Source organism: Amborella trichopoda, chromosome 13 (genome assembly GCF_054954075.1).
Source record: "Amborella trichopoda isolate Santa Cruz 75 chromosome 13, AtrichopodaSantaCruz75HAP2 v2.0, whole genome shotgun sequence".
Lineage (NCBI taxonomy): Eukaryota > Viridiplantae > Streptophyta > Magnoliopsida > Amborellales > Amborellaceae > Amborella > Amborella trichopoda.
In genome coordinates this window covers 24,406,278-24,432,689 of record NC_142348.1, presented here as the reverse complement: position 1 = coordinate 24,432,689, position 26,412 = coordinate 24,406,278, and the positions used below count along the sequence as shown (strand labels likewise).

At 35.9% G+C, this 26,412-nt stretch overlaps 1 protein-coding gene across 1 annotated transcript in view; it reads left to right on the top strand.

Moving 5' to 3' along the window:
- Positions 1-19,917, top strand: part of LOC148779123 (uncharacterized) — a 58,374-nt gene extending 38,457 nt beyond the window's left edge. Inside the window, exons 7-9 of the mRNA XM_088856596.1 lie at positions 7,791-7,868; positions 8,183-8,327; positions 19,128-19,917. Of these exons, the coding sequence (XP_088712722.1) occupies positions 7,791-7,868; positions 8,183-8,327; positions 19,128-19,151 (247 nt within the window). The 3' untranslated portion in view covers positions 19,152-19,917. The remainder of the gene's footprint in view (positions 1-7,790; positions 7,869-8,182; positions 8,328-19,127) is intronic.
- Positions 19,918-26,412: the final 6,495 nt, after the last annotated feature.

Sequence of the window (26,412 nt, the reverse complement as noted above, 5' to 3'; positions counted from 1 at the left end):
ATCCCATCCTCATCACTATCATCATCATCATCATAATTGACCCAAGCCCCAGACCTAATCTCTGCTATGGAGGCAAATCTCTCATCTTTTTTCATTTTTACCATATTAAAAAAATTGGTTATTTCTTCTTTAACAACATCAGCAGTCTTTTTACATGGGGCAACATCCCCCCTGATACTAGCAAGATGTTTCTTGAACCAGTTTATGCCCCCTTTTGTATCCTTCTCAAAAAAATTGCATCTTATACAATTTTTATCATTAGGATCTAGGTTGTAGCCATATTCCCAACCGGGATCGCCACTCCTATGAGATCCCGAAGAAGACATCTCAAAATAATGCAATTTATACAAGCAATAAAAAAAAAATCACTTTGAGTTTGATTGCTCAATCTTCAAACTTCCACCTCAAAGATGCTTCTAAGGACTCAAAATCTTCTAAAAAACCCCCCAATAGATTTATAAAACATCAAAAATTAAGTCTAATATCAATGGGTGATGTTTTGATCAATTTCTCATAACTTTGAGGAACCCTTTGATCTCAAAGAAATCACGAAAAACTAGTTTTTTGGGGGCTTTCTCTCTCTTAAATGAGCTCCAATGTTTTAGGTTTCAAATGGACCTAAAACCCATAAAAAAAAATGGACAAAAAATACCCCCACCGAAAGCAATTTCCGCCTCTGGGTGGGGCGCTGGACGTGGGCTCCGCCCAAGTCTAGGGCCTAAGCGGCCGCCTTGGCGGTTTCCTGGGCGCCCAAGGACCACCGCTTTTTTTGGGCACCTAGGCCTGGGTGATGTGCCCAGTCTCCCAGATCCGCCTAGGCGCTGGGTGGTTCGCTTTTTGGAACATTGAGCCGTACCATATCTTAATGTGACTTTTTTGGAAATGCGATTGTTTTTGGATTTTGTTGGATATTTCTATGTTTTGGGAATGCAAAATTTTGAAATATATTATTGCAATAAATTTTAAGGCCCAAATGAAGTTCTTACAAAGATCTTTGGGGTAATTCTGAGCTGGTTAGACAATCGAAAAATTGAGCATAAAACATCGAAAATATTGAATAATTAGAGATCTCTTTCTTTTCATTTGCATGCCATTTTTTTTACAGCATCATTTTGTATTGGTATTTGGTCTCATTGGACACTTGGAGTCCATAAGCATGATTGTTTGAAATATGGACTACTGAGTATGCTGCATGGACACTAAAGGACTAGTACATCATGTACTTGTTTTGTTTCTTCTTCTTTTTTTCACTTTTTTAATTTTTTAAGCAAAAGTTTTAGTGATTTGAAAGTGTCAACATTCACACACAAATTTGCATAAAAAAGGTGGTTAGATACGCATAGGCATATATGTGCGTTTAGAAAGCACATATATGCATATATGTGCATGTTTCAAACCTCTGGGCACCTGAGGTTCTGGGTAGCTCGCTTGGGTGCTGGGCACTCGAGACAACCCCCCCCCCCTCCTGCGGGGCGCCTAGGGACCGCCCAGTGTTTTTCTAAACCTTGCCTATGAAGCAATGGCTTCTTAAGCTTATAAGGATTGGGCCCTTCAACCCTGGTCCAAAATTGCTTCCAATTTGCTATAAAAGCTACTTAAGTGAGATGCATTAAGGGCAATACCTATCTGATAAACAACCGATGAATATAGTAAACTTCTGTCTTGAACCTATTTTTGATCGTAACTTGCTTTTTCTATTTCTCAACTGCATCGTTGGGATTGGGGGGCAAAGGCATCCATTGGCTCCTTCATACAAGGCTTCTTCATCTACAAGCCTCTCATTGAACTTTGAGAGGAACCCACTTTTATTTCCCCTCCGTCATCATTATCATCACTCCCATTGTCACCATAGATATTCACCCCATCCCTCAACTCTACGATACTCTCCTCTTTTGCTTCCTTCTTCCCTTTTTCGGCATCCATATTCTTAAGAATCTCCTTCCTAACTTCTCTTAGGACCTCCTTACATGGGGCAATATCCCCCTTAGTACTAATGAAGTGTTATTTAAATTAATTACAACAAAAATTGCAATGGATTTTGTTGTCATTTTGTCCCGAGCAAAAACCATATTTCCATTCTGAATCTCCACTCCAATTAGAACCTGTTGTAGACTTTTGGAGAAATTAAGAAATATCAAATGCAGAGATAAGAACGAACCTTGTGCGATCTTCGATCTGCAATGTTTTGGATGAGTATGAACCTTTAAATCACTTTAAAATAACCCTTATTACTTTTTTGTGTTCCACAATGCTTCATATAAAAGAGACAAAGTTTGAGATGATTCAAACTTGGAAAAATTCTTTGATAAAAAAAAATCCAAAATTTATGGTTGTTTTTCTAATTTTTTTGGGTTTCAATGCCTTTAAAATTATTTTAAGGTAATATTCAAAAGAAAAAAATTACTTAAGGGAGGTTGGAAACACACCTAAGCCTCTTTTCTTCCCTTATTAAGGAGGAATTTTTGTGGAAATGCTCGACATTTTCTACCGTTGGGCAAGGGCAAAACCTAGGCGGACGCCTGGTCTAGGCATTGGGAGCCCGCTTAGGCGACGTCCAATCTGCTTGGGGTGGCGCCAAGGCCTCCCAGGGGCACCCCACCTTGATAGATTGGCTGTTTTCTCTTTCCTTGGTTGATTGCTTCAAGTGATTTACGTTGGGGGTTTGAGATTCAGTCAAGGAAAATAAGTAAAGTTCTTAGAAGTGATGGGGGATACAAGTACACCCTTAACTGTTTGGTAAGTCCAATGCGGATCAAGGGATAGGTTCCGCAAGAAACGATATCCTATGCTCAGCATCAAAATGGTATCGCAAAGGAAGGAATTTTTCCCTAATTTACAAGGGAGTTCCATGATGGCAGAAACACATATCGTATTGACCTTTTGTTTGGGAGATGCTTTGTTGACTGTTATGTACATTTTTACTAGAATTCCTTCAAAACCTGTGCCTAAAACCTCCTATGAGTTGTGGACCAGTAGAAAACTTGGTCTATCACATCCCATATGACTAGTAATCTAGATTAAAGGTCCATGGAATGTCCTTTCATATGATATGTTACTTCAAAGGTATATCCTAATCTATGATTTTGAAATGGGTGGAATCTCATGATGTGAACTTCATTTTGTCGAAGTACTTAAGCACTGAGAGGTCGGTGGGATCTTAAATAGGGAATGGTGAAGCGATTCCTCTACTAAAGGGCTATAGTGTGAGTATTCCTATAGTCGTCAAGAATAGCGGGAATGAACCACCATTCATTCTCAAGCATCAAAGGGGTGCAAGTGATAGAGTTCCCCATAGACATTTTGAGATTGAAGGGGAATGCTTGACATGTATCTCCATTAATGAGGATGAATCAGGTCTATATCAGGAAAGCACTGCAATTCTTTGTTGTAGCCAATTGGATTGCCACAATGTCCCAAGAGATTAGTTCCATGGCTATGGTCGCTCTAGGATATTTTCTTACGCTTGGAGTGGGAGCGCTTTTCCGGTATAATAAGAAGCAGACGTGTTTGCTATTGATTTCCTTAGAGGCGAAGGACATTGCTTATTGTGTAGCATTTGCAGGAGGGCTGATGGCCTAGGAGGTTCTTGCAATGTTAGGGGTCGGATCAAGTGCTAGAGAGCCTGTTGCCGTGTGTTGTAACAACTCGACGACACTAGCTTCTAGAAAGAATCCAAAGTATCACAATAAGTGAAAGCACTTGGAGATAAAAAATTATCTTGTGTGAAATGTCATTGAGAAGAAAGAGGTTTTCTTGACATAAATTCCCCTGCGTAGGGTGGTAATAGACTCTTTGTTGTGCATCAACACGCTCCAATTAGCATCCCACTTGATGCATTGCTTGCGACAAGACACACGAATGTGACTGAATTGAGACATGTTTGGTGAAATCTGATATAGTATCTTGTATTATTTATCATTTACATCATGTAGTTCGACTCATAGTGTGACATGAGTCACACGTGCCGTTATTACTCATATTGAGGTGCATACGATATTCCCTGCCTCTTGTTATACCGTCGATAATTGCCCGTCACCAAGTGACCTTGAGTGCCTTCATAGATCCGGTGACTAGGTTAAGAATTGGAGACTTGATTGTGCTACTTTAGCATGTCTTCCCTATTTGTTATTTGGGGTTCTCACCCCATAGGTAGGACCTCACCACGGTGACCATTCACCACTTAGTGGCTATTCACCATGGTGGAACAAAACTCCCATATAATTGGGCCCTACAGTGGTCAATTGACCTCGATATTTAGTAAGGAGTCGCTGAAATCAAAATTAGGGGATTTGGAGGCATGAGTGAGCTTGTTTTCTTTGGAGTGTTAAATGCCCCGTCTCGGTAAAATTTCGAAGCGCAACGGTTCCGACTAGTATAATATTTTTGAGTCTCTGAGTTGCACACTCAAGGCCCCGTACAATATATATATATATAAATAAGGTTAGCCCACTAGCTAACAACTATAGTGTTAGCTCAACGACCCATATTGAATCTGGGCCGATCTGACGATCACAACCTCATTTTATAATATAATTTTAATATTTTTCTACAAATCCAAATCACATAAAATTTGAGGTGTGCATTCTTTTCTGCAAGGTGCACATAATAATAATATTAAAAAATAATTAGCAAAATATAAATTGATCAAAATACCCTTGAAGGTTTTTGGGGATATTGGTCAATTTATTTTTTGCGAATTGCTTTTTTGATGGTTTTATTTGATTCTTCTATTTTTAAAGAATAGACGCTCATAATTTCAAGTGATTTGGATTCGTAGAAAAAAAATTAAAATTCAAGTACAAAATGTAATTGGATTGTCCTAGATTCAATATGGCCGTCGGGCTTACGCTGTAGTGTTATAATGACCCTTTTCTTTGTAATTTCAACTTATTCTTAGGTCTTTCTTTTTGTTTTTGGATTTTTTATATTTAAAATTTTTATTTTTCTTACGGAATTATTTGACTTTATGTTTATGATCTTTTTTATGATCTCTAATCAGTAATTTCACCCGTAAGACATCGATTGGGCATGAAATGCAGGAATAAATTTACTTTGATCGATCAATGGATGATACAAGAAATGATCCAATTAAATGTGTATTGATCAATGGATGATATAAGAAAGGTCTTGAACATTCCCACACAAAATAGAGTACCAAGTATGTGTATTTTTTCCTTATCTCTCTTGATTTTCTCTAATTGCTCATTCTCTCTTTAAATATCAAAAGTTACATACTCAATGGAGATGGAACATTAGAGAGAGAGAAATTCCGTCAAGCCCAATGCCATAGTCTGTCTCTCCTATCCGTTCTTCTCTGCATCTTGTGCTTGTTGTATATTTCCAACAAGAGAGGTAAACGAGACAATGTCCAGAAACAAAAGAGAGAGTTTTTCTCATATTGTTGAGAGAGAGGGAGAGAGTAAAATAGCCCCTTTCTTAATGCCCCCATAATTAAAGAATTATAAAAAGCTTTCACCCCACTTGGGTAAGGGAGAGAAAAAGATGAGTAATAAAATAACAAATATTAAAGAGGAAATGCCACATCAAAAGAAGGTAGTGAGCATGCTCTTCTTTAATAGATGGAAGACCATTAAAGCTATTAAACCACATGAGAATAAAGACAAAGAAGTAATTTATTACATAAAGTAGAGGGGAAAACATGGCCCACATGATAAGAGGTTAAAAGGGGGGAGCTCCATTTAACGAAGGTAGGAAATCACAGTGAAAGAAAAGAATGAGTGCACCAAGTGAGAGAGAAAAAGATTTATGGTCCATAAATTATCATCAGAACCTTTTCCCGACTATTTGAGGTTGGCTATACGAATCTTGGTTTGCTATTCTGTTCTATCAAGGATCATACCCTTAATGAGGCCATAAGTCCCCATATCTTTTCTCACTACTTCCAACCATGCCCTTTTAGACCTACCCCTTGTCGTGTTTTAGCCTTCCACTTGAACCAACTTGCACCTCCTAACAGGTGTTGTGCTGGGTCTATGCTGTACATGGCTAGCCCACAAAGTCTACTCTCTCTTTCATCTTGTCGCCTGTTGGAGCCACACGTAAGTTCTCCCTAATCGTCATCATCATAGCCTTTTCCTAATTAATTGGGGTCAGCTGCACGAATCATGTCCGCGAGTCTGCTCTATTAAAGGCCATACACTCAGTGAGGCCATAAATCCCCATATCTTTTTGGATTACTTCCAACCACGTTATTTTCGGACTACCTCTTGCCCTTTTTAGTCCTTCCACATGAGCTAGCTCACACCTCTTAACAGGTATTGTACTTGGTCAGTGCCACACTAGCCAGCCCATTTAGGTTCTCCCTAATGTATTTATCTTGAATTCTATCCCTTCCTGTCTTGCCAATTATCCATCTCAACATCCTCATCTCAGCTACATTCATCCTATGGATATGTTGTTTCTTGACCGCCAAACATTTTGTCCCATAAAGCAAAGCTAGTATCACAACTGTTCTATAGAACTATGCGGTGATCACATAAAACTCCGGTTACATATCTCCACTTTGCCCACCTAATTCTAATTTTATGTGCGGCATCTTCCTCTGAAAAAGGAATCCTATAAGATTAGGATAGTTATTTTTTGGATAGCATATTTTGAGAGAATCTTGTTTGAATTGAAAATATGAATCTAGATCTTGGATTTGGATGGATTTCTAGGTTGAAAAGATAACTATCCAGAGTAGGGAATCTTGAAAGGGGGCGTCTCTATATTAGAGAGTTTAGAAAGAGAGGAGATTCTTTTTTATAGAGATCACTTACCAGCCAAAGTGGTACACCCGTCTCTAGGTCCCTCTTTCTACCGCCCCATCAAACCATCTTTTTCCCAGTTTTCTCTATAGGGAAAAAGAAATTTAACCATACAATTTTGCAAGAACTCTCGGGCCATCTCCGTTGAGGGCCGTGACTTGCTTTGTGAGGTAACCCAGTTGGTTATTGTAATCAAGGAGGTTGACCGGAGGTTGCGAGCATCAAACTCTCGACCCTTAAAAAGGAGTAGCCACACGAGCAAAAAGTAAGAGGAGGTCCACAAAAGGGCGATTGGACTTCCAAAGGAATGTAATTTTATCTGATTCTCATTTTTTTTTTAATCTTTTTGTGTTTCTGCTGCGTTGGGACTTGCCCACAGTTTCCAACCAACATGGGGTAATAATACAAGTGGTAAGGCCTTAAAAGGCCGCAAGACCCAAAAGACAAGCCAACCAGCTCATTCCTCCTACAAACTCAAAAGTATTTTATGCTAGGTTGCAGATTATGTTTGCCTGCGAAAGATTAATGGCTGCAAAATCTTATCCCATGTTCCAAGGGGGAATCTGTCTCCTTCTGGTAAACCAATCTAACATCTTCTCTGTGATTCCTAGATTTCTTGGTGCATATATTGTTAAAGGAAGCCACAACAGTCCAATTTCCCATAGATGGGTGCCAAAAACCTTCTCTTTGGCACCCATCCTAAATCTTGATGACCTTCAGTTATGCATTTGCCATCTCAATATAACATGTTAATCATTTCCAGTCCCTCCTAGAAGTGAGGCTGGAGTTGTAAACAAAATGGTGCAAAAGAAGACTGGTCTGGGAACAATATCTCATGTATTTGTTAAATGGTTGTATGTTGATTTTGCTTTTGGAAATTACCATGAACTATTATTATTCTTTGATTTTCTAATGCCAAATTTATTACAATTGGATTACAGCTTTCAGTTTATTAGGGCAGAGTTCCAGAGTCACCTTTGACTTGGGTTGTTTACTTTAGTTTTTTCTTTTTCATTTGTGCAGTCAATGTGACAAAATAACTGCAGATGCTGTTTCACACCTTCTGTTCCAGTGCCATAGATTGGAGATATTGCGTTGTGGGTATGTACTCTTCAAAAATTCTTTGTTATGTTACTATTATCGTTGCTCCAGGTTTCAATTCATGAGTAGCAAAATCCTTTAAGGTCCGATATGAAACTGTTGGTAACTGTCAAGTATGGAAGGCTGTTATGGGCCTTGACAAATGACATTCTTGAATCCAGTTTCTGAGATTGAAATATCACATATTTATCTGCAAAACATTCACAGACATCTTGGTGGTGCTGATTGTTTCACTTTCTTTCATTTTCTTAATTTCTAATGGTAGGTTGTAGCTCATTCAATTAACTTAGTAAACCTTACTGTGAGAATTGCAGAGGCAGTCACAGAAGTGATTTTACAGCATGGAGATGCTTGAAGTTTTTAAAGCCAAGTTTGGAGGTTGTAGAGGAGGAATCATGGGAAGAACTGGATAGCAGTGTTCTAGCCAAAGGTGCCCAGTCTCTACGCTGGTTGATATGGGTAGGAGCGTATCATTTCTTTCACATTAGATTCCATTTTTCATATCAGTCATCTGCAAGCATAGAAGATAATCGTTCATTCCCCCTCATTAATAATTAGTTACCTATTATGATCTCATGGCAGATTGCCATATTATGACTGCTTGTTTATCCTAAGAAATTAAATAATATGTCAGATTTTTATGATTAATTGTATTTCCAATGGAATATGTAAATTCCGGTAACCATGAAGGCACCTGATCGTGAATCCATCAAGCTTAACTTTGACGGTTGCTCCCTAGGCAACCCTGGTCCAGCTAGAATAGGCGGTCTGTTCAGGAACCATGAAGGCACTATCCTTGCCTCCTTCTCTAAACCTATTGGTGACTTTGCCTTCCACTCGGATGAGGCCCAGGCCCTCCAAAAAGGCCTCAAACTCTTCGATCGCAATTGGTCTTCAACCTTTGTAATCGAAGGTGACTCAAAGAATGTAATTGCTGGGCCTTTGGCACTGCTGCGTACCCTTGGTCCCTAGCGCTCAATTTTGAAGAAATCTCATGCCTATGTTTGGGTCTCATTGTGTCATGGCGACATGTTTGGTGTGAATGCAACTCTCAGGCAGACTCCTTCGCTAAACAAGGAGCTACAAATTTAGGGGACTAAGTGATTTTTTGTAGCATTGGTCCTTCCGTGCTGCGAGTGGATCACCCCTCTTCTCTCTACCCGTCTGGTCTTTATACACCGTCCCTTTAGGGGAGCTTTATTTTTTGTTGTATATAGCTCCTGATCTCTTGGGTTGCAATTTTGTACTTTTTTCGTTCTTCAATACAAAGTAAACATTTAAAAGAAAAATATGTAAGTTCTATAGGACAATTGTGAGACCAGCTTTGCTCAATGGAGCGGAATGTTGGGCGGTCAAAAACAATATACCCATAGAATGAGTGTAGTAGGGATGAAGATGTTGAGATGGATGAGTGGGAAGACAAGAAGGTATTGAATTCGAAATATATACATTGAGAAAATTTAAGTGTGACACCAATAATCGATAAGATGAGATATAGTAGACTTAGGTTGTTTGGTCATGTGTGGTGCAGATCCAGTACAACACCTATTAGGAAGTTCAAGTTAGTTAAAGTGGAAGGCTCAAAAAGGGCAAGGGATAGGCCTAAAAGGATATGGTTAGAAGTAATGAGAAAAAATATTGGGATTTATAGCCCCACAGAAGGTATGACACTTAATAGAGTAGAATGGTGTATCAGGATTCGTGTAGCCTCGACCCCTATTGGTTGGAAAAAGACTTTGACGATGATGATCATGATGATGATGGAAGGAGGCAGATTTGGCCAGTGGCTTTTCAATGATCCACCCAATGATCTGCTCATTGTTATTTTAATTTGTCATCCAAAAATATGGGTGAAAATATCGATAATCTAGATCTCCTGCGATCACCATTATAATGTTGGATAGATTATTTAAACCTGTAGTTGACTAAGAATAAAGCTTGGAATTTTTCTCTGAGGTACTATGGCACAAGTGCTTTCAAAATCTAATTAAAGGCCTTGGATTGATGTGATGTGTAATGTGGTAGTTGTAAATGCAAGGGCCACTTCAACAATTCTTAAATCATGCTATTTGTGGTATTCAACTGGGTAGTTTGATCTATAGTTGCTAGTGTTTAGGTGGTTTTTGTACTCCTCTAAACATTATTTGTAAGGGACTGCTTCTTTATTAAATTTTGTCAAATGGAATTTTTCAATTTGTAACTGACCAAATGTCAATTTGGTCAATTATCTGTTTGCTCTATCATCGTCATCATCATCATCATCATCATCATCATCCAAGCCTTATTCCAACTATTTAGAGTCAGCTATTATGAAAAGGTGTAGCAAAGTTTTATGTTGGCTGCCTTACCTAACACAACCACTTTCCTTTATATGTGCTTGGGACTGGAATGATCAGCTTGGGACCTCTTTTATCCTTTAATTTTAAAATTGGAATGACAAATAGTTTTTATGTGGTTTGATAGTGGTGGTGGTGATAGTGATGGTGTGATGGCAGCTGTATAGTGTGGCAGTGATGATGGTGGAGATGCAATGGTGGTGGTGGTTGTGTTGGGGTGTGTAGTAGTGGTGGTGGCGGTGTCCCCGGGTAAGCATTGGAGTGGTGGTAGTGGAGTGACAGTGGTGTTGGTGGTGGCGGTAGATGGATGGTGGTGGAGTGATGGTGGTGTTGTGGTTATGGTGGTGGCAGGTAGGCAGTGGTAGTGGAGGTATGATGATGGGGTGGTAGTGTGGTGGTGGCAATGGTGATGTTGGTGGTGGGCGGAGAGCATATGATGATGGGTTGGTAGTGTGGTGCTAGCAAAGGTGATGGTGGTGGTGGGTGGAGAGTGACAAAGTGAGGGAGAGAGAGAGAAAGAACCAAGTTGAATTTTGTTGCAAAACAAAAGTTGGTTTTGCAAAAAATTCAATTTGGGGTTTAATTGCAATTGGTAATCAATTCAAATTCGCAAATCATACATTCTTTGAGGCCAAATTGTTGGGAGAAATTTTCAAATAGGCCCAAATTGCAATTTGTCTACGAAATAAGATGGTGCCCAATTGTGTTTCATATACATGTTATAGATATGTCATGAGAGATGAGTTTCTGTAACAAAAAGTCATCATATTATGGCATTGCAAATGCTACATGTGCAAATACGATGTGCATGTTCCCAATGTTATCGCAACTTGCCCGTACAATGCATATGTTACGAATTGAGATCCCTAAAGTTTTGGGCTCTCAATCCCACCTTTTGGGGATCTCCATACTGCCTTTTGGAATCTCAATCTCAACTTTATAGGGGATCTTGCTCCTGAGCTTAAAATAGAATTTCTTTATTGATAGCCAGTAAGCAATGCATAGATATTAAAAGCATAATTGCAATGCTAGTTGGCTATAAATAAAACAAATAATCACTTTGGAGATTGGGTTCCCTAATAATGGAGATCGAGATTCCAAAATTTAAAAATTGAGATCCCATTAAGATTCGTTTCCCAGAGCACCGGAGCAATATTCCGGAGCAGGATCACGACTTGGGTTGGAAGATCCCAACAACTATGGCTTGGAGTAGCCACAATTGCCCATGAGAAAATGTTCGCATTATGCCGATGCCTTAAGTGGTTAGTGTCTAACATGTCTCATGGTTCAGACATATAGCCTATCTCTAAAATAGCATATGCGCAATATGGCTCATGTCTTTCATAGATCACTAATATTTTATGAACTATTCTATCTTGTGACTATCATGATTGCATCCATGGCACACTCTACAAGGCCTATGGGAAACAGCTTATGAGTGTACATGGAAAACTCTCGTCCATATACTGTGACACTGACCTAAATGAGATATCAAGTCAATGATTTGATGCTACCTAAAGGCAACATCACGTCAGCGACTTAACGCTTCATCAAGTCAGCTCTTGCCAATATCCATTGTTAGAGGAGGTACTTGGATGAAATGTTGAGTTAGAAGACCACAGCCTCCATGAAAGAAGGAATAGCAGCTAGACGTGGGAAGTAGGCAAGGAGCACACTTTCCCGAGGACACATATCCTAATTCTAAAAGTCAAGCACACAGCCCACTTCATCCGGGTTTATGTGGTCTCAATAAACTGCCTTTATCCGTTCACTACGACAATACCTGCTCACATTGAGCAACTGTCTCCATTAAGAACCATACCATTGAGCAACTGTCTCCATTAAGAGCCTTACCATTGAGCAACTGTCTCCATTAAGAGCCATACTCTTGAGAATCTATATTGGTGCCTAAGGAAGCTTCATGTGAGGACAATTTGAGTGAAAAAGTAGGAGTGAATAAAAGGGAGAAAGAAAAGGAGACTAAGGAGGTGCCTTTTTGCTGAGTAAGGTATAAGGATAATGTATATAATGTATTATCTACCACAATTCCATTCGTCTTTTCTTGTAATTACTCTCTCTCTCTCTCCATTCTAACAATGAAGTCAATTAAACAGAGGTTCTTTGATAGAATGTTGTTTTGGATTTAAAATAAACAGGGTGTCTACTGGTGCCCAAGAACTCTAATCCCAAGAATCCAAATAACAAACATAATAATAATAAAAAAAAATCTGTTTTGGTCATATGTGTTTGTATCATTGCAAAAGTTGATGCATATTTTGAGCAAACAGCCAGGTAATTCGTAATGGATACATCAAAAAAAACTTTAGGTGTGGCACCAATAGGCGATAAGATGAGAGAAAGAGTAGACTTAAGCAGACTGGCCTTGTGTAGCGCAAACCCAGTACAACACCCGTTATGAAGTGCGAGTTAGTTCAAGTGGAAGGCTCAAAAGAGGCAAAGTGTAGGCCCAAAAGAACATAGTTAGAGGTAATAAGAAAAAATATGATGACTTATGGCCAAACTTAGGAGGTGTGAGTTGTATTTACACCATAATTTCAAAAATTAATAGTAAATAATCTATCATTTCATGTGTATTTTTTGGCCACCTATGTAATAAAAACAAGAATAATAAAAATAATAATTGGTAATCAATGAGAAATTACACAACATAATTTTCATAAGAAATTAGTACAAGCTCAATTGAAATAAGATATCTCTCGAGTCTCCTCTGATATTTTAAAATTTTTTACAATTACCAAACCTTCTAGTTTCCTAATCAAATTTTTTCTTATTTCTAACTTGTACTATAAAGATTTTGAATTTGATATCATAAATTTATTGTTTATTTGAAATTATATGGAGGGACATTTGAAAGACTTCTATAAAAAATAAATAAAAATAAAGTTTATCACAGTAAAATCATATTTTTCCAATCGTATTATTCCAATGACTTATCATATTGAAACCACAGTCAAGCAAAGGCATACAAAATAGGTAGGAAATGATGTTATTATAATTTTAGAATGGTACAAGTTATTATTAGAAAATCTTTTTGGAATGGTGATGATATTATTTGAAAATCTTTTTAGAATGATGTGATAATGATTTTAATTCTGTATTTGAATGGAATTTTATGACCAAAAAAAAAAGAAATGATAATTTATAGGGAGTGCTGGTAAAATGTTGGTAATGCATTTCCCATATTTATTCCAAACATAACGAAACAGTAGCAATATATTTCTTAAGTTGCATCTAAATATTACCTAAACAGTAACAATCCATTTACAAGTAATGCATTATGCAGTAATGTATTACACCAATAATATATTTCACGGAGCCTTGAATGGCTATAATAAAGAAGAACATGTTAATCTCGTCACTAAGACTAGTTACTTTCTAGAGTGAGCATCCACTTTACTGGAGATCCCTTGAATAACGGCTATAGTGTTCTTAAAACTAGATTGGTTATCAAACCAGCGTAGAGGCTAGTGTGGTTCAACTTGTTCCGGCCGGCAGTTCGAACGAAAATCCCTCTCTCTTGCATTAGGTTTTGCACAGCTGTCTCGCTATTTCATATAGTTGGCAACGTTAAAAGTTGGGGTTGCCTTTTTATGAGTTCTCTTCTATGATTGCAGTCTCTGATGAAGCAGACGATTGGGAAGAGAGGGTTTATTCAAGCAATGAAGTTGTATCACGGTTAGCCAAAAAAAAAAAAAAAAAAAGGCTGACTAGCATGACCTAATCATCAATAAACCTAAGTTTTAGTATTCGTAAAAGCATTATGGCACCCTGTAGAGAAAGTATATATATATCTATTATTATTAAGATTTTTGTGTTTATTTTTTAACTCAAGAACATGAGGTGCACAGGGATAGGTGGGCAAGAGTTGTGCAGGGATAGGTGGGCATGAGTTGTGAGTGAATTGATGTTGATCAGTTAGTTGGGAAAGCTTTTTACGTTCCACTACAACATAGAAGTTCTATCCTCCCCTTTATCCAACCGTTCATTTTTTAATGGACGGCTAAGATTGTCCCAATCACAATATCATGTGTCTACACTATTTTATTTTTAATTTTTTTCTATAAACTATTTTGACACCAAATTTTAGATGTCCATTCCTCTCTTAAACTAACACTAATAAAAAAATATAAAAAAATATTTTTAATAAATAAACTAATCAAAATACCCCTAAAAGATTCAAGAGGTTTTTTAGTCATTAGTTTTTATCGAAAAATTATTGTTACTATTTTTTATAGGTGCGTCCCAAAGAGAAGATAATATATACCAAATTTCATAAATTCAAAAAAATTGCATTAAAAAAATTAAAAATAAAATACTTGGATCTAAGATCAAATGGTAAGTGGCTGTCTTGATAAAAAATAGATTGTTGGATGGTAAGGGAAAGGTAGAACTTTATGTTGTAGGGGAAACATAGAAAACTTTCCCCGAGTAGTTTAAAAATGTAGTTAGAATAAGGTTAAATCAAGTTAGTTTAAGAGCATAAATAGAATAATGTTAAATTTAGAGGGTTTATTTTTGGCAACGTGGCTATTTATTGAAGACGGTAGATTATGGGTAAAACGTGGCTATCTATTGAAGACGGTAGATTATGGGTAAAACGTGGCTATCTATTGAAGGAGAAGGTTTGGATAAAAGGTAGCTAGGTTAAAAAAGAGAAAATAGGGGAGAGATAAAATAGGAAAGTCTGTTGTTTATCTTATTTCTTAATTTTTTTTAATATATTTGGAGGGAGATAAAAAAAGTTCATTGTAAAAAAGTTAATGAGTTAATAAATTTTGATATCGTGTAGATTCTCTTATAAACTTTAAGATAGGGTATATTATCTCAACCATTCTTTTTATTTTTATTTTTATTTTTTTTTTCCTACATCACCCTCTATTTAAAGAAGAGAGAGAGTGTCATGGGAGAAGTAGAGGCTATAAAGAGAATCAGAAAGAGAAGAAGGAGAAGAGACAACCAGCTGAAAACCTGCGTAACAATTGTATGTCCATTATCTTCTACAGCAATAATATAAGTATCCTTCATAATTATTGGAACGTATTTACAGTTAGCCATTGTAAAAAAAATCAATCTCCAATGGCCGGATGTTACAAATTGAGACAAAGTTACAGCCCATTATAGTATAATCCCTAAACCTTCTATAGCATGAACCCTGTATATGTGGGTTATGCAGAGGCGACGCCCTCTGCAAATCCAGGAAACATGGTGCTTGTAAATCATGTTAATAGAAATCCCTTAACTATTGGTACCAATCTCTCTTAAAACTCAAACCAACAACCTCAGGCGCACAACGCCAGGTACTCGTTATAAACCCGCCTGTCATAAACCCGAATTTGCTTGCCTATCGAATTTCAGGCCATCACCAAGACAATCAATGGAGGAAATAGGGCAATGAACCCACCCTTCTCCAAGCAACTGATCAATCTAAGGCCTATATTAATCCTCCCCAAATCGTAAATATGAACAGTTCAGCCTCAATCTCTCATTTCCAACCTGTTCAGGAAATCACGATTTCTCAGATGGGTATTTGAATAGCACCATGGCTTCTGATCAAACATAACAAGGGGTTCACTCTGAGTCTTTTTTCCCAACAACCATCGAATGGCATTCGAATGGCCGTGGATTATCTCATAGAATGAAACAGGGGACTGTGGACTCTGTTTCATCAAATTTACAGGGGGTTCCGATGGGTTAAAAATATTTAAAGGCGACTCAAGAGCTTCTTGATGAGGTTGATAGTGTAGGGAAGGGCATTAAGACTTAAAAGGAAGAGTTGGGGAGATTCACAGGGGAGAGAGAAACACGCGAAGTGGACTTACAAGGAGCAGTTGGGGAGATTCACGGGGTAGGGAGAAACACGCGAAGTGAAGAGAGAGAAGGGATTTAGAAGAAAAAAAAAAAAAGAAGTTTTTTTTTTTTTAAAATAAAATTTGAGCTATAAAAGATAAGAGGAAAGTGGGTAAAGTTCATCTAAGTGGTTAAAAGATAGGGTGCAGTTGGCATACGGATCCATCCGTATCTAAGTGGTTAAAAGATAGGGTGCAGGTGGCATACGGATACATCCGTATTTGTAGAGGTAAGGTGCGCTTTCTAATTTTATCATGGTATATAATTTTGATGTAAAATGTTTTTAGGATTATCTCAAAATTTTTTTTTATATTTAATTATAAAATTTTAAATTTTAAAAATAGTTAAAATCAAGTAGATCTATAAACAAATGAAAATCTTAAAAGTGGACGGTGTAGATAATATGATATAAAATGCACTATTTTTTAGATTGAAAATCTTTTTATTTTTCATAGTCATACATCTCGATGTGGAGATGATCAATCAAACAATTTTTCAACATTAAAACTACATTTTCCGATGGATTTTTGAAGTGCAACCGAAGCTCTACATTATAAAGTTGCATCCTTATATAAACTTTTTCCTAAAAGATCGGATCTCTATGTTTCGAAATACATTTTGAAGTCTTTATTAGATAAATGAAAATTAAAAATAGAGTCTACAAAAATATTTTCTCAAAACAAAATATGCATCTTACAAGGGAATTTATTTGTAAAATTTCCTTTCTTGTTTTTACTTTGGCTCGTTTCCATGTCAAGCGGATTCACTGTGGTTAAAAAGTAATTAATGGCCAAGCATTCACACTAGTAAAGTAAAGGATCATCGCAAAACCATATCAAAAAGAAAAATTTTGGTACAAAGAAAAACCGTCTAATCAAACATTTAGACCTCGGCAATTATAGATCTGGAAATAAAAAATTAAGCCTTAAGATTGTGTATTGTAACATATTATTTGGGTCAATCCTTTTTCACATGTTCAAAATCTATACCTTTTTGGAACTTCAAGAGTTTGAAAAATCAGGGGCAGAAATAAATTTTAGTTCCAATCCAACGCGGAAACAACATGTTTTTGGCAAAGTTTGGAGTTACGGCTTTAGATAAAACTTTTTCATCGTGCTAACCAACAATATCGAGAAGAAATATACTAGTCAACAAATCTCAATTACAAAAGAAACAATCAATTTCAAAAGATTACAAACCTCCAATGACCATCTCAAACTCATATAAGATATTAACATTTTTAGTTTTGAAAAATACCGTGTAGTATTTCAAAATAATATACATTCTAGGGGAATGATTGTTGGGTTTATGTGGTCATTAAAGACCTTATAAGAGCTTGTAAAAGTGTTTTATATAGTGAGACATAAACTTAGTGGGAGTGTGGTCTTCATGTGGACCATACTATGTAAATGCTATTTGTCAATACTCAGACTAGGCTCGATGTTTTAGACCAGCTGAGTTTGGACAAACCAAAGTATCTGGGTATAGAGATATCACTGAGAAAGATTTGCTTGGTTAGCCCTTGATGAGGTTGGAGTCTGCCTAGATGAGAGCCGAGAGACTGTGTGACCTTTGTATGATGAATAGCTTTAGAGATAAGGCTAAAACCTTATCGTTATATTATCACACGACATGTACATAGATAGACGTATTGAGATTTATCATTGAGGGTGAAGCATGTACAAGTACGAGAGATTACCCTTATGCACCATTGAGTCGTAATTGCATCATGGTCTGAGGAACCATGGTTTTATCTCTAGGGAAGAACTTGAAATCCATAGACTGGGATTGCGTCCCCTAGTCTATTGGCTAATTTTGGTGGTCCAATCATGAGCCCTTGCAGTGGACTGTGGATCATGAAAACTGCTGGGTCAGATTGAGAAAAATAGGTTAATCGTGGTCCGCAGTTGAAAGTGGAGTGCTCATGTGCATTGATAAATTCTTAGATCGGATTTGATTCCCATTAAAATTAATTAACTTTATATTATATGATTTTTGAAATGTTTATTTGAATTTTTGTGAATTTTTTGATATTTTATTTTTGTCATTTGAGTTTATAAATTAAAAAAAATCATTTTCCAATGTTTTTAATAAGGGAAAGTATATAATGAGACCATTTACCTTTGGTACAAGATGGGCGCAATAAATCTGACCACTGAATGTGAATTTGGGTGGCTGCATTATTTCATTGACCAACTCAAAGTTCAAAAGAGTTTTTCTTGAACTTTGTGACATCCAAGCTATCAGATTTCACATCGGTTGTCTGTAGGTAATTGTGGTCTCTTTATTCCAAAGGTAAATGGTCTCATTGTATATAATCCCTTTAAATAAACTATGAGATTTAAAATTTTAAAATACAAATTTTATATTTTCTAAATTTATGTGGGACCCTCCATAAAATATGGGGACCCATTTACACATGTGCTAATTGGGTTGGGGTACATGAGAGGCACACCCCACACATAGGGATTACTTGATCACCAAATAAGGTGATAGTTGTCTCATGTAAGTTGGCTTTCTAATTTTAGATGAAGTCAACATAATGAAATCAAATATTTGAAATATTTAGTAAGTTTTGTTTATGAAGATTGCTTGATTCAATAAATAAGAAATTGATATATACTAAAATAGAAAGTAAGAGACTTATTTTCCTTATTTAAAGATTTCACGGGAATATGTTTAGAAAAGAGAAGATAATATTTTAACACCTTTATTTGAATCTTGATAGTGGATCAAAAGTATGGATGACTCACATCTCTCACCCTACAAGTCTCTTTAGATCGACGGTCAAGATTTGATCTTACTAATTATGACAAACTCAAAAGCATATAAAATATATAAATAGAGGTTCTCTCACTGCATAAATCTCTACACCTCTTTTATTTTCTCTCTCTAAGAATTATCAATCTGTCCAAGATCTATCTAAAAGGGGTACACCCCAACCTAGAGCATCATCTCTCTCTCTCTAAGTTTTTTAAGGGGCATGCCCCAACATAGCTGATCTCTCTTGGGTTTGAAAAGGAGCATGACCCTTTCTTGGATCGATTGTTTGCAGGTAGCAAAGGGGAGAATCCCCTAGCGAGTAGATCTCTCCCTCTCTCTCTCTCTCTCTTTGATTTTTATCTTTTATTTCTCTAAAGATCAATCCAAGGGGCTTGAGCAACGCTAAGACATTGAGGTCTTTGGTAGTTAATTCTAGATCGAGATCCATATGCTATTAAGAGGGTGTTGCCACAAGTAAGAGAAGCAAGAGACTGATCATTGATCCCGAGCACCATTAGAAGGAGGTGACTCAGCATGGGGTGTACTAAGCCCAATTGAGGTAATTGTCGACAATTTTACTTCTTCAAATTTTATTTTTTGTTGGGCTCTTTTATTCCTATAAAGCAATGAGTCAATGTTTTGATTTAAGAAATTGTATTCAATAGTGGTAGCAAGTGAGAACTGTATCTTTCTTTTTTTATTTATTCATTGATTTCAAGAGTTATTTGTTTGTAAATGGACATTATGAGTGGTCTTGTCGATGTAAGAATAAGAAAAATTTTATTTTCTATACACCGTGCTTGATTACATAGTCCAACTTTCAATTATTGGCATGTTCAATCATCGAAAAGACAGTCTGCAGAATGAGGTATTTTGTGTTGTTTTGAAGCAATGATATGAAGAAGATAATAAGGTATTTATTTGATACATACTTCAATGATATTATGTATTTTTGAGAGGAGGACCTCCAATTTCAATGGGAGATCCTGGGGGAATTGAGAGTTATGGACTCATCAATTAATGGTGTTAGTTCTGACCATATAAAATTCAGGAACTGTCCATTGAGTTCCGTGAAACACCAACCATATGACTTTATTTTTAGTTAAAATTTGACTGTAACTCATCAAATTGAGTCTACTTTCAAACAAAAATAGTTTCATGAAGCTCCTTGTGGTTTGAAAGATATAGTCATTTTATTTAAATGTGTGCAAGTGTTATTTTCTGTAATGAAAATCGTTTTAATGATTTAGAAGTCAAGATTTTATTTCTATTATTAACAGAATATTTTAAGGCTCGCTCACACCAAGTTTTTAAACTGTCATTTTGAGTCTAATTTCTAATATAAATTATTTGAGAGAGACATATCCATGGGAAATAAAAAATAGAAATTTTGGATTGGAGAGAGGTCATCTTGAATTTTTTATAGTTTGGTGTATTTTCATTGAGATGTAAATATTTATATTTATTAAGCCTACTTAACATAGTGATATGAGGCCTGTAAAGATATATTTGTTGTTATTCTGTGTCTACTTTTAAACAAAATAGGTTTGAAAGGGAAACTCCATGAAGGTGAAGAGGAAAGGCAATTTTACTAAATAGTGTTCATTCTGGAATTCTGCAGTATGATATATTTTATGATGTGAATGTCATTTATTTATTTATGTGAAGAAAATATTACTTGGGATTTACACCATGATGTTATGCTTTGGTTTGAGTCTAGTTTTCAACAAAAAAACATTTCAGGAAGAAATCATTTATGTATTAAGATAAACAATTATTTTATTGAGAGGTGCACAACTTGATTTTCTACTATGAAAATTGTATTGTGATGTGAATGTCATTAAATCGAAGACCCACTAAATGGTGTGATTTAGGGATGGAGCAGAGCACTATTTTGTAATGCATATAAAAACATCTTGGTTTCTTCACAATGAAGGGATATGTAGAGAGACTAGGTGACAGCACAGAAACTTTAAAACTCAGTGGGAGAATTAAATTTGTGAGATATGATGAAGAAGAGTATTTCTTTATATATGTATAAGAGAATCCAAAGGCCGAAGAGGTGGATGCTTCATCGACGTGTAAAAGATGTTGACCAAGTGTTTTTTCATCAGTTGTGTGCTCTTTCAAGTTCATAAAAGTTCGTCAACACGTAAAAGCAAAGAATCAAGAAAGCATAAGTATCACACTACATGGTTTTGAGGTATGAAATCTATTTCACATTACATGGTAAGGTCATATGGGGAAAGATGATTCAATAACATTTTATTTTTTGCTTTATATACTTCTTTGATTATATTTTGGCTATTTTTTTATGAATATGTATGAAGTGTATGACATTAGGAAATAACTAAGAAGTTTGAAAGAGCCAGTTTTTTTTAATACTTTGTCTTTTAGTACCTACTTGTGCTTTTAAGAACTACATAAGGTAGTGATACACATGGAGATGTGGTTTGATCAAGGACTATAAGCTTAAGTATGAAAGACGAGAGATGAGTGTGACTCATTCAAATATGTAAGCACAAAGAGAGTGTTCCGATGGAATCCGGTCTTAATGACCATCCCCCCAATAATGTCTAATAATATGATGTGTTGCATGTGATGATGATCTCATGATAAAATCTTCATATTTGTCAATAAGAAGTGTTTTGTCAGGTTTTGATAATCATTCTTTAGTCATGCTTTATTTTGGATAAAATTATAAGATGGACTTTATGATTTATTTTACGGCTATAAACATGACTTAATAAGTAATTGAAGGTGAATGCTGTCAAAATGATTTATGAAGATTAAGCATATATTTAAAATTAAATTGGATCATTTGTGAAAAACCTAAGTTTTATTGTGAAAATATACCATGTCAAGAGTTTTAATATATATAAAAAAAAAAACATTGGGCCTTGAAAGTATTTTATGTACATATGAAAAGGTATCATTAATCTATGCACTATTTTGAAATACCTGCATGTCTTAACTCATGTTTTTATAGTACCGATTATGTGACCTGGTTTTGAGTTTTTTAGAATTCTCGATTACCTAAGACTATAAACCGTAGGGTATATCATAGGATGGTCATCTTGTTAGGTCTACTTGATATGTGCTGTGTGGATTAGATAACTTGGTTTGTAGGGGTATACTACCAAGAAGACTAGTGTGGCTGAACCTTTGTTATTCAAGAGGGTTTTTCGTACTGTGAAACCAAACGAGCATTGAGTTACTATTTGGTATGAGACTTGCGATACTAACTCATGACATAAGCATGAGAATGTTGAGATAACATTTCTTATGTGTTATGTTTGAAGTGGGAGATGTTAACAATCGTATGATTATCTTTAGCTACTTGGATATTCAAATATACAAGTATCCTACTATGAAAGATCCAGATGAACTCAATATTTCAATGAGAGAGCCTGCTTGTGTTTGATGGTTCAGTTGGAATAATATATTATTGTTCACCTATAGAACCAGGATGCATGACGCTAGTTGTATAGCTGCAGAAGACAGCAGCTTGATTGAAGAATTGCTTTAAGCTCCTGAAGATACGACCCCATGCGATGAGGGTATGTGATGATCTTCTGCGACAACAAGTATGTGATTCGCAATGAGACATGAAAGATGGACTATGACCACGTTTGAGATGAGATTCTAGCAGCAAAGAGATATAAGCGCTGCCTCCATAAATGCTTTGTGAAAGGATTGATGGAAAAAATCATGATTAATATAATAAGAGAGAATAAGTGAAACATGCTTGAGAGATAGATTATAATTAAGGGGATGAGAAAGTGAGAAAGCGATATTCTAAGGTCTTCAAAGGCCAAGCGGGAGATGTTGGGTTTATGTGGTCATTAAAGGCCTTACGAGAGTTTATAAAAGCATTTTATATAGTGGAACATAAACTCAGTGGGAGTATGGTCTCGTGTGAACCATAATAGGCAAATGCTATTTGCTGATACTCAGATTAGGCTCGACGTACTAGGCCAGGCGAGTTTGAAAAACCCAAGGTACCTAGGCATAGGGATGTAATTGAAAAGAATTTAGTGAGTTAGCCCTTGGTAATGTCGGAATATGTCTGGATGAGAGCTAAGGGATAGTATGAACCTTATATGTGATGAATAACCTCTAGAGATAGGGCTAAAACCTCATCGTTATATCCTCACATGATATATACATAGATAGTTGTATTGAGATTCACCATTGAGAGTGAAGCGTGTACATGTGCGAGAGATTACCCCTATGCACAATTGAGTCGTGGTTGCATCATGGTCTAATGGACCATGATTTTGTCTTTAGGGGAGAAACTAAAATCTATAGGCTGAGATTGCATCCTTTAGTCTATTGGTTGACTTTGATGGTCCAATCATAAGCTTCTGCAATGGACTGCGGATTATGGGCTGCTGGGTCAATTTAAGAAATCTAGCTTGATCGTGATACGCAGTTGAAGGTGGAGTGCTTTTTTGCATTGATAAATTCTTAGGCCTAGACAGATCCGATTCCCATCAAAATTAATTAATTTTAATTAATTTAGGTTATATAATTTCTAGAATGTTTATTTAAATTTTTGTGAATCTCTTGATATTTCATTTGTTTTCATTTGAAATTATGAATTAAGACAGTAATTTTCCAATGTTTTAAATATACGTATGAGATTTAAAATTGTAAAATTCAAATTTTGTATTTTCTATAATTTTGTGGGACCCTCTATAAAATATGGGATCCCATTTTACACGTGGTAATTGAGTGGGGCCCATGAGAGGCCACCAAGGGGTGGCACACCCCACAAGTAAGGATTACTTGATCACCAAATAAGGTGATAATTATCTCATGCAAGTTGGTTTTCTAATTTTGGGTGACGTTAGCCTAATAAAATGAAATATTTGAAATATTTGAAATATTTAGTAAGTCTCATGAATCAAGATTGTTTGATTCAAGAAATAAGAAATGGATATACTAAAATAGAAAGTAAGAAATATGTTTTCATTATTTAAAGATTTGACGGGAATAGGTTTAGGAAATGGAAGATAAGGTTCTAGCACCTTCCTTTGAATCTTGATGGTAACTTTCATTTGAATTTTGATGGTGGATTAAATGAATGAATGTCTCACATCTCTCACCCTACAAGTCTCATGAGATCGACAATCAAGATTTGATCATGCTAATTAGGGCAAATCTTAAGGCATATAAAATTTATAAATAGAGGTTCTCCCACCTCATAAATCTCTACACATCTCTATCTAAGAATTCTCTCTCCAAGATTTTTCTAAAGGAGGCACGCCCCAACTTAGAGCATCATCTCGCTCTCTCTAAGTCTTTTAAGGGGTGCACTTCAACCTAGTTGATCTCTTTTGGGTTTGAAAAGGGGCTTAGCCCTAACTTCTTGAATCTATTGTTTGTGAGTAGCAAAGTCGAGGATCCTCTAGTTAGTAGATATCTCCCTCTCTCTTTGATTTCTATATCCCATCTCTCTAAAGGTTAAGCCAAAGGGGCTTGAGCAAGACTAAAATCAAGATCCATATGCCATTGAGAGAATTTTACTACAAGTAAGAGAATCAAGAGACCGATCATTGATCCCGAGCACCATTGGAAAGAGGAGAATATGTGTGGGGTCCGGTTGAAGTTATCTCTAGCAATTTTACTTCTTTAAATTTTATTTTGTATTAGGCTTTTTTATTCCCAATTTTGTGTTGGGCTCTTTTATTCCCTTAAAGTAATGAGTCAAGGTTTTGACTCAAGAAATTGTATTCAATAGATATAGTAAGTGAGAATCGTATTTCTCTTCTTTTGTTTATTTGTTTGAAGCGCTATTTCTTTGTAATTGGACATTGTGAGGGGTTTTATTGGTGTCAGAATAAAAAAAAAGAAAAATTTTAATTTATATATACCGCGCTTGATCACATAGTCCAACTTTCAATGATATCATGCAACGTTTGTATAGCATTATAATGCAACAGGCTTCAAAAACAATGTTAGTTCCATTTGTTTGATCCCAAAGTTTAAATACATACTATTTTCATTCCATTGAACAATAACAAACAAATAAAATTTGAAAATGCATCATAGAAAGTGTTATTTTAGCCCAATCAACATAAGCTGTCCATTTTGTTAAGGTGCCTAGATTTAGGCCATGGAATGATTTTTCTCTTTTCAAAATTTTTAGACAGCTTTGTTATCATTAGATAAACAATGTTGAAAAAGATAAAATATAGTTTTGAGTTCGTAAAGGCGTAGATCTTTAAGTTCATAAAATGGATGGTCTAGATTCAACGTTGGAGGGGACTCATTTTAACTATATCTATTATACAAATAGAATTTTTTTTTTTAAAATTGACTATTAGGATGAAGAGAAGGCATGTACAATTTTTGGTGTAATACAAATGCTACAAACATAGTTGTCTAGAAGTGTGGTTGCATTGTATTACTATACAACTGTTGCATGAAATTATTCCCTGAAACTATCAACCTCAATGCCATTTTTTTTGCAACCATCCTTTAAGTAAAAATAGTAATTTTTTTAGATCAAAATATCATTCATTTTAACCCGTGATTCCAAAATGTGATGCCAATATGTGTTGGTCAGACCGGTGCAAGCCGAACCGGCACTACTTGAATACAGAGCCGATCCAACCCAAAAACAACTTTCTTAGAGAGGGTGAAAAACGTGGCTTAAAAAGAAAATGATTTAATCCTAGAAAAACTTACTTTTTGACATTGACGGGTGGGTGAAAATGAAATTAGGAGTGTGATTTACGATCTATTGGAGGGCCATGCCTAGAAAAGAAAGGTTAAAGAGACATTTATAATTTTCCTTTTATTTTTCGACTGTATTTTGTAGTGTAATTTCACTAAATTCCATAATGCCGTGTCCTTCTAAAATTTGACCCTAAGAGTTAAAGATGATCGAGCCTCTGTGCGTGTCGTGTGGATTGGGTATTTGACCAGGAAACTCGTGGAGTGAATGCAAGCACGCCATCATAATCCCTCCACCCCAGTCACACTGCATCCCTATCAATGGATTTTTTATGTACGTGGAGCAAGCTTACCCACTCGATAAAACTTTTCTTTATACCACAAGTATAGAGATTTTATATATGCCACCTCTCTCTCAACCGAATGAATGGCTAATTTGGTCTTTTTTAATTTTTTATAAATATTTTTTAAATATTTTTTGTAGACTCCCCCCATTGAGATGTTGACCCACCAAATTTCAGGTTCATATGAAAATTTTGAAAGTCCAATTTTCATGCTCACATCTTCTCTTTTTCTTTCTTTTTTTTTTTTAAAAAAATTAAAGTAAAAATTTCATATTGGGGGTAATATAGAAAGAAAAAAGAAATTCAAAAAACAAAAATAACACCTCATCATAATGCAGCCAAAATATGGACCATGGGATAACATCAAATTTTTTCTGCGATGTATTTTGGGTCATTATGTTCGGGTTGTACTTTTTTTAATATTTCTTTTCTCATTTTTCCCCATTCAAAGCCTTAAACTTTTCAACCACCCACCAAAAAAATGGGTGTATTTAGACAATTCGAACTTCTAACTTTCAAACTACCCGAGCACATTAATTATCTTGTATT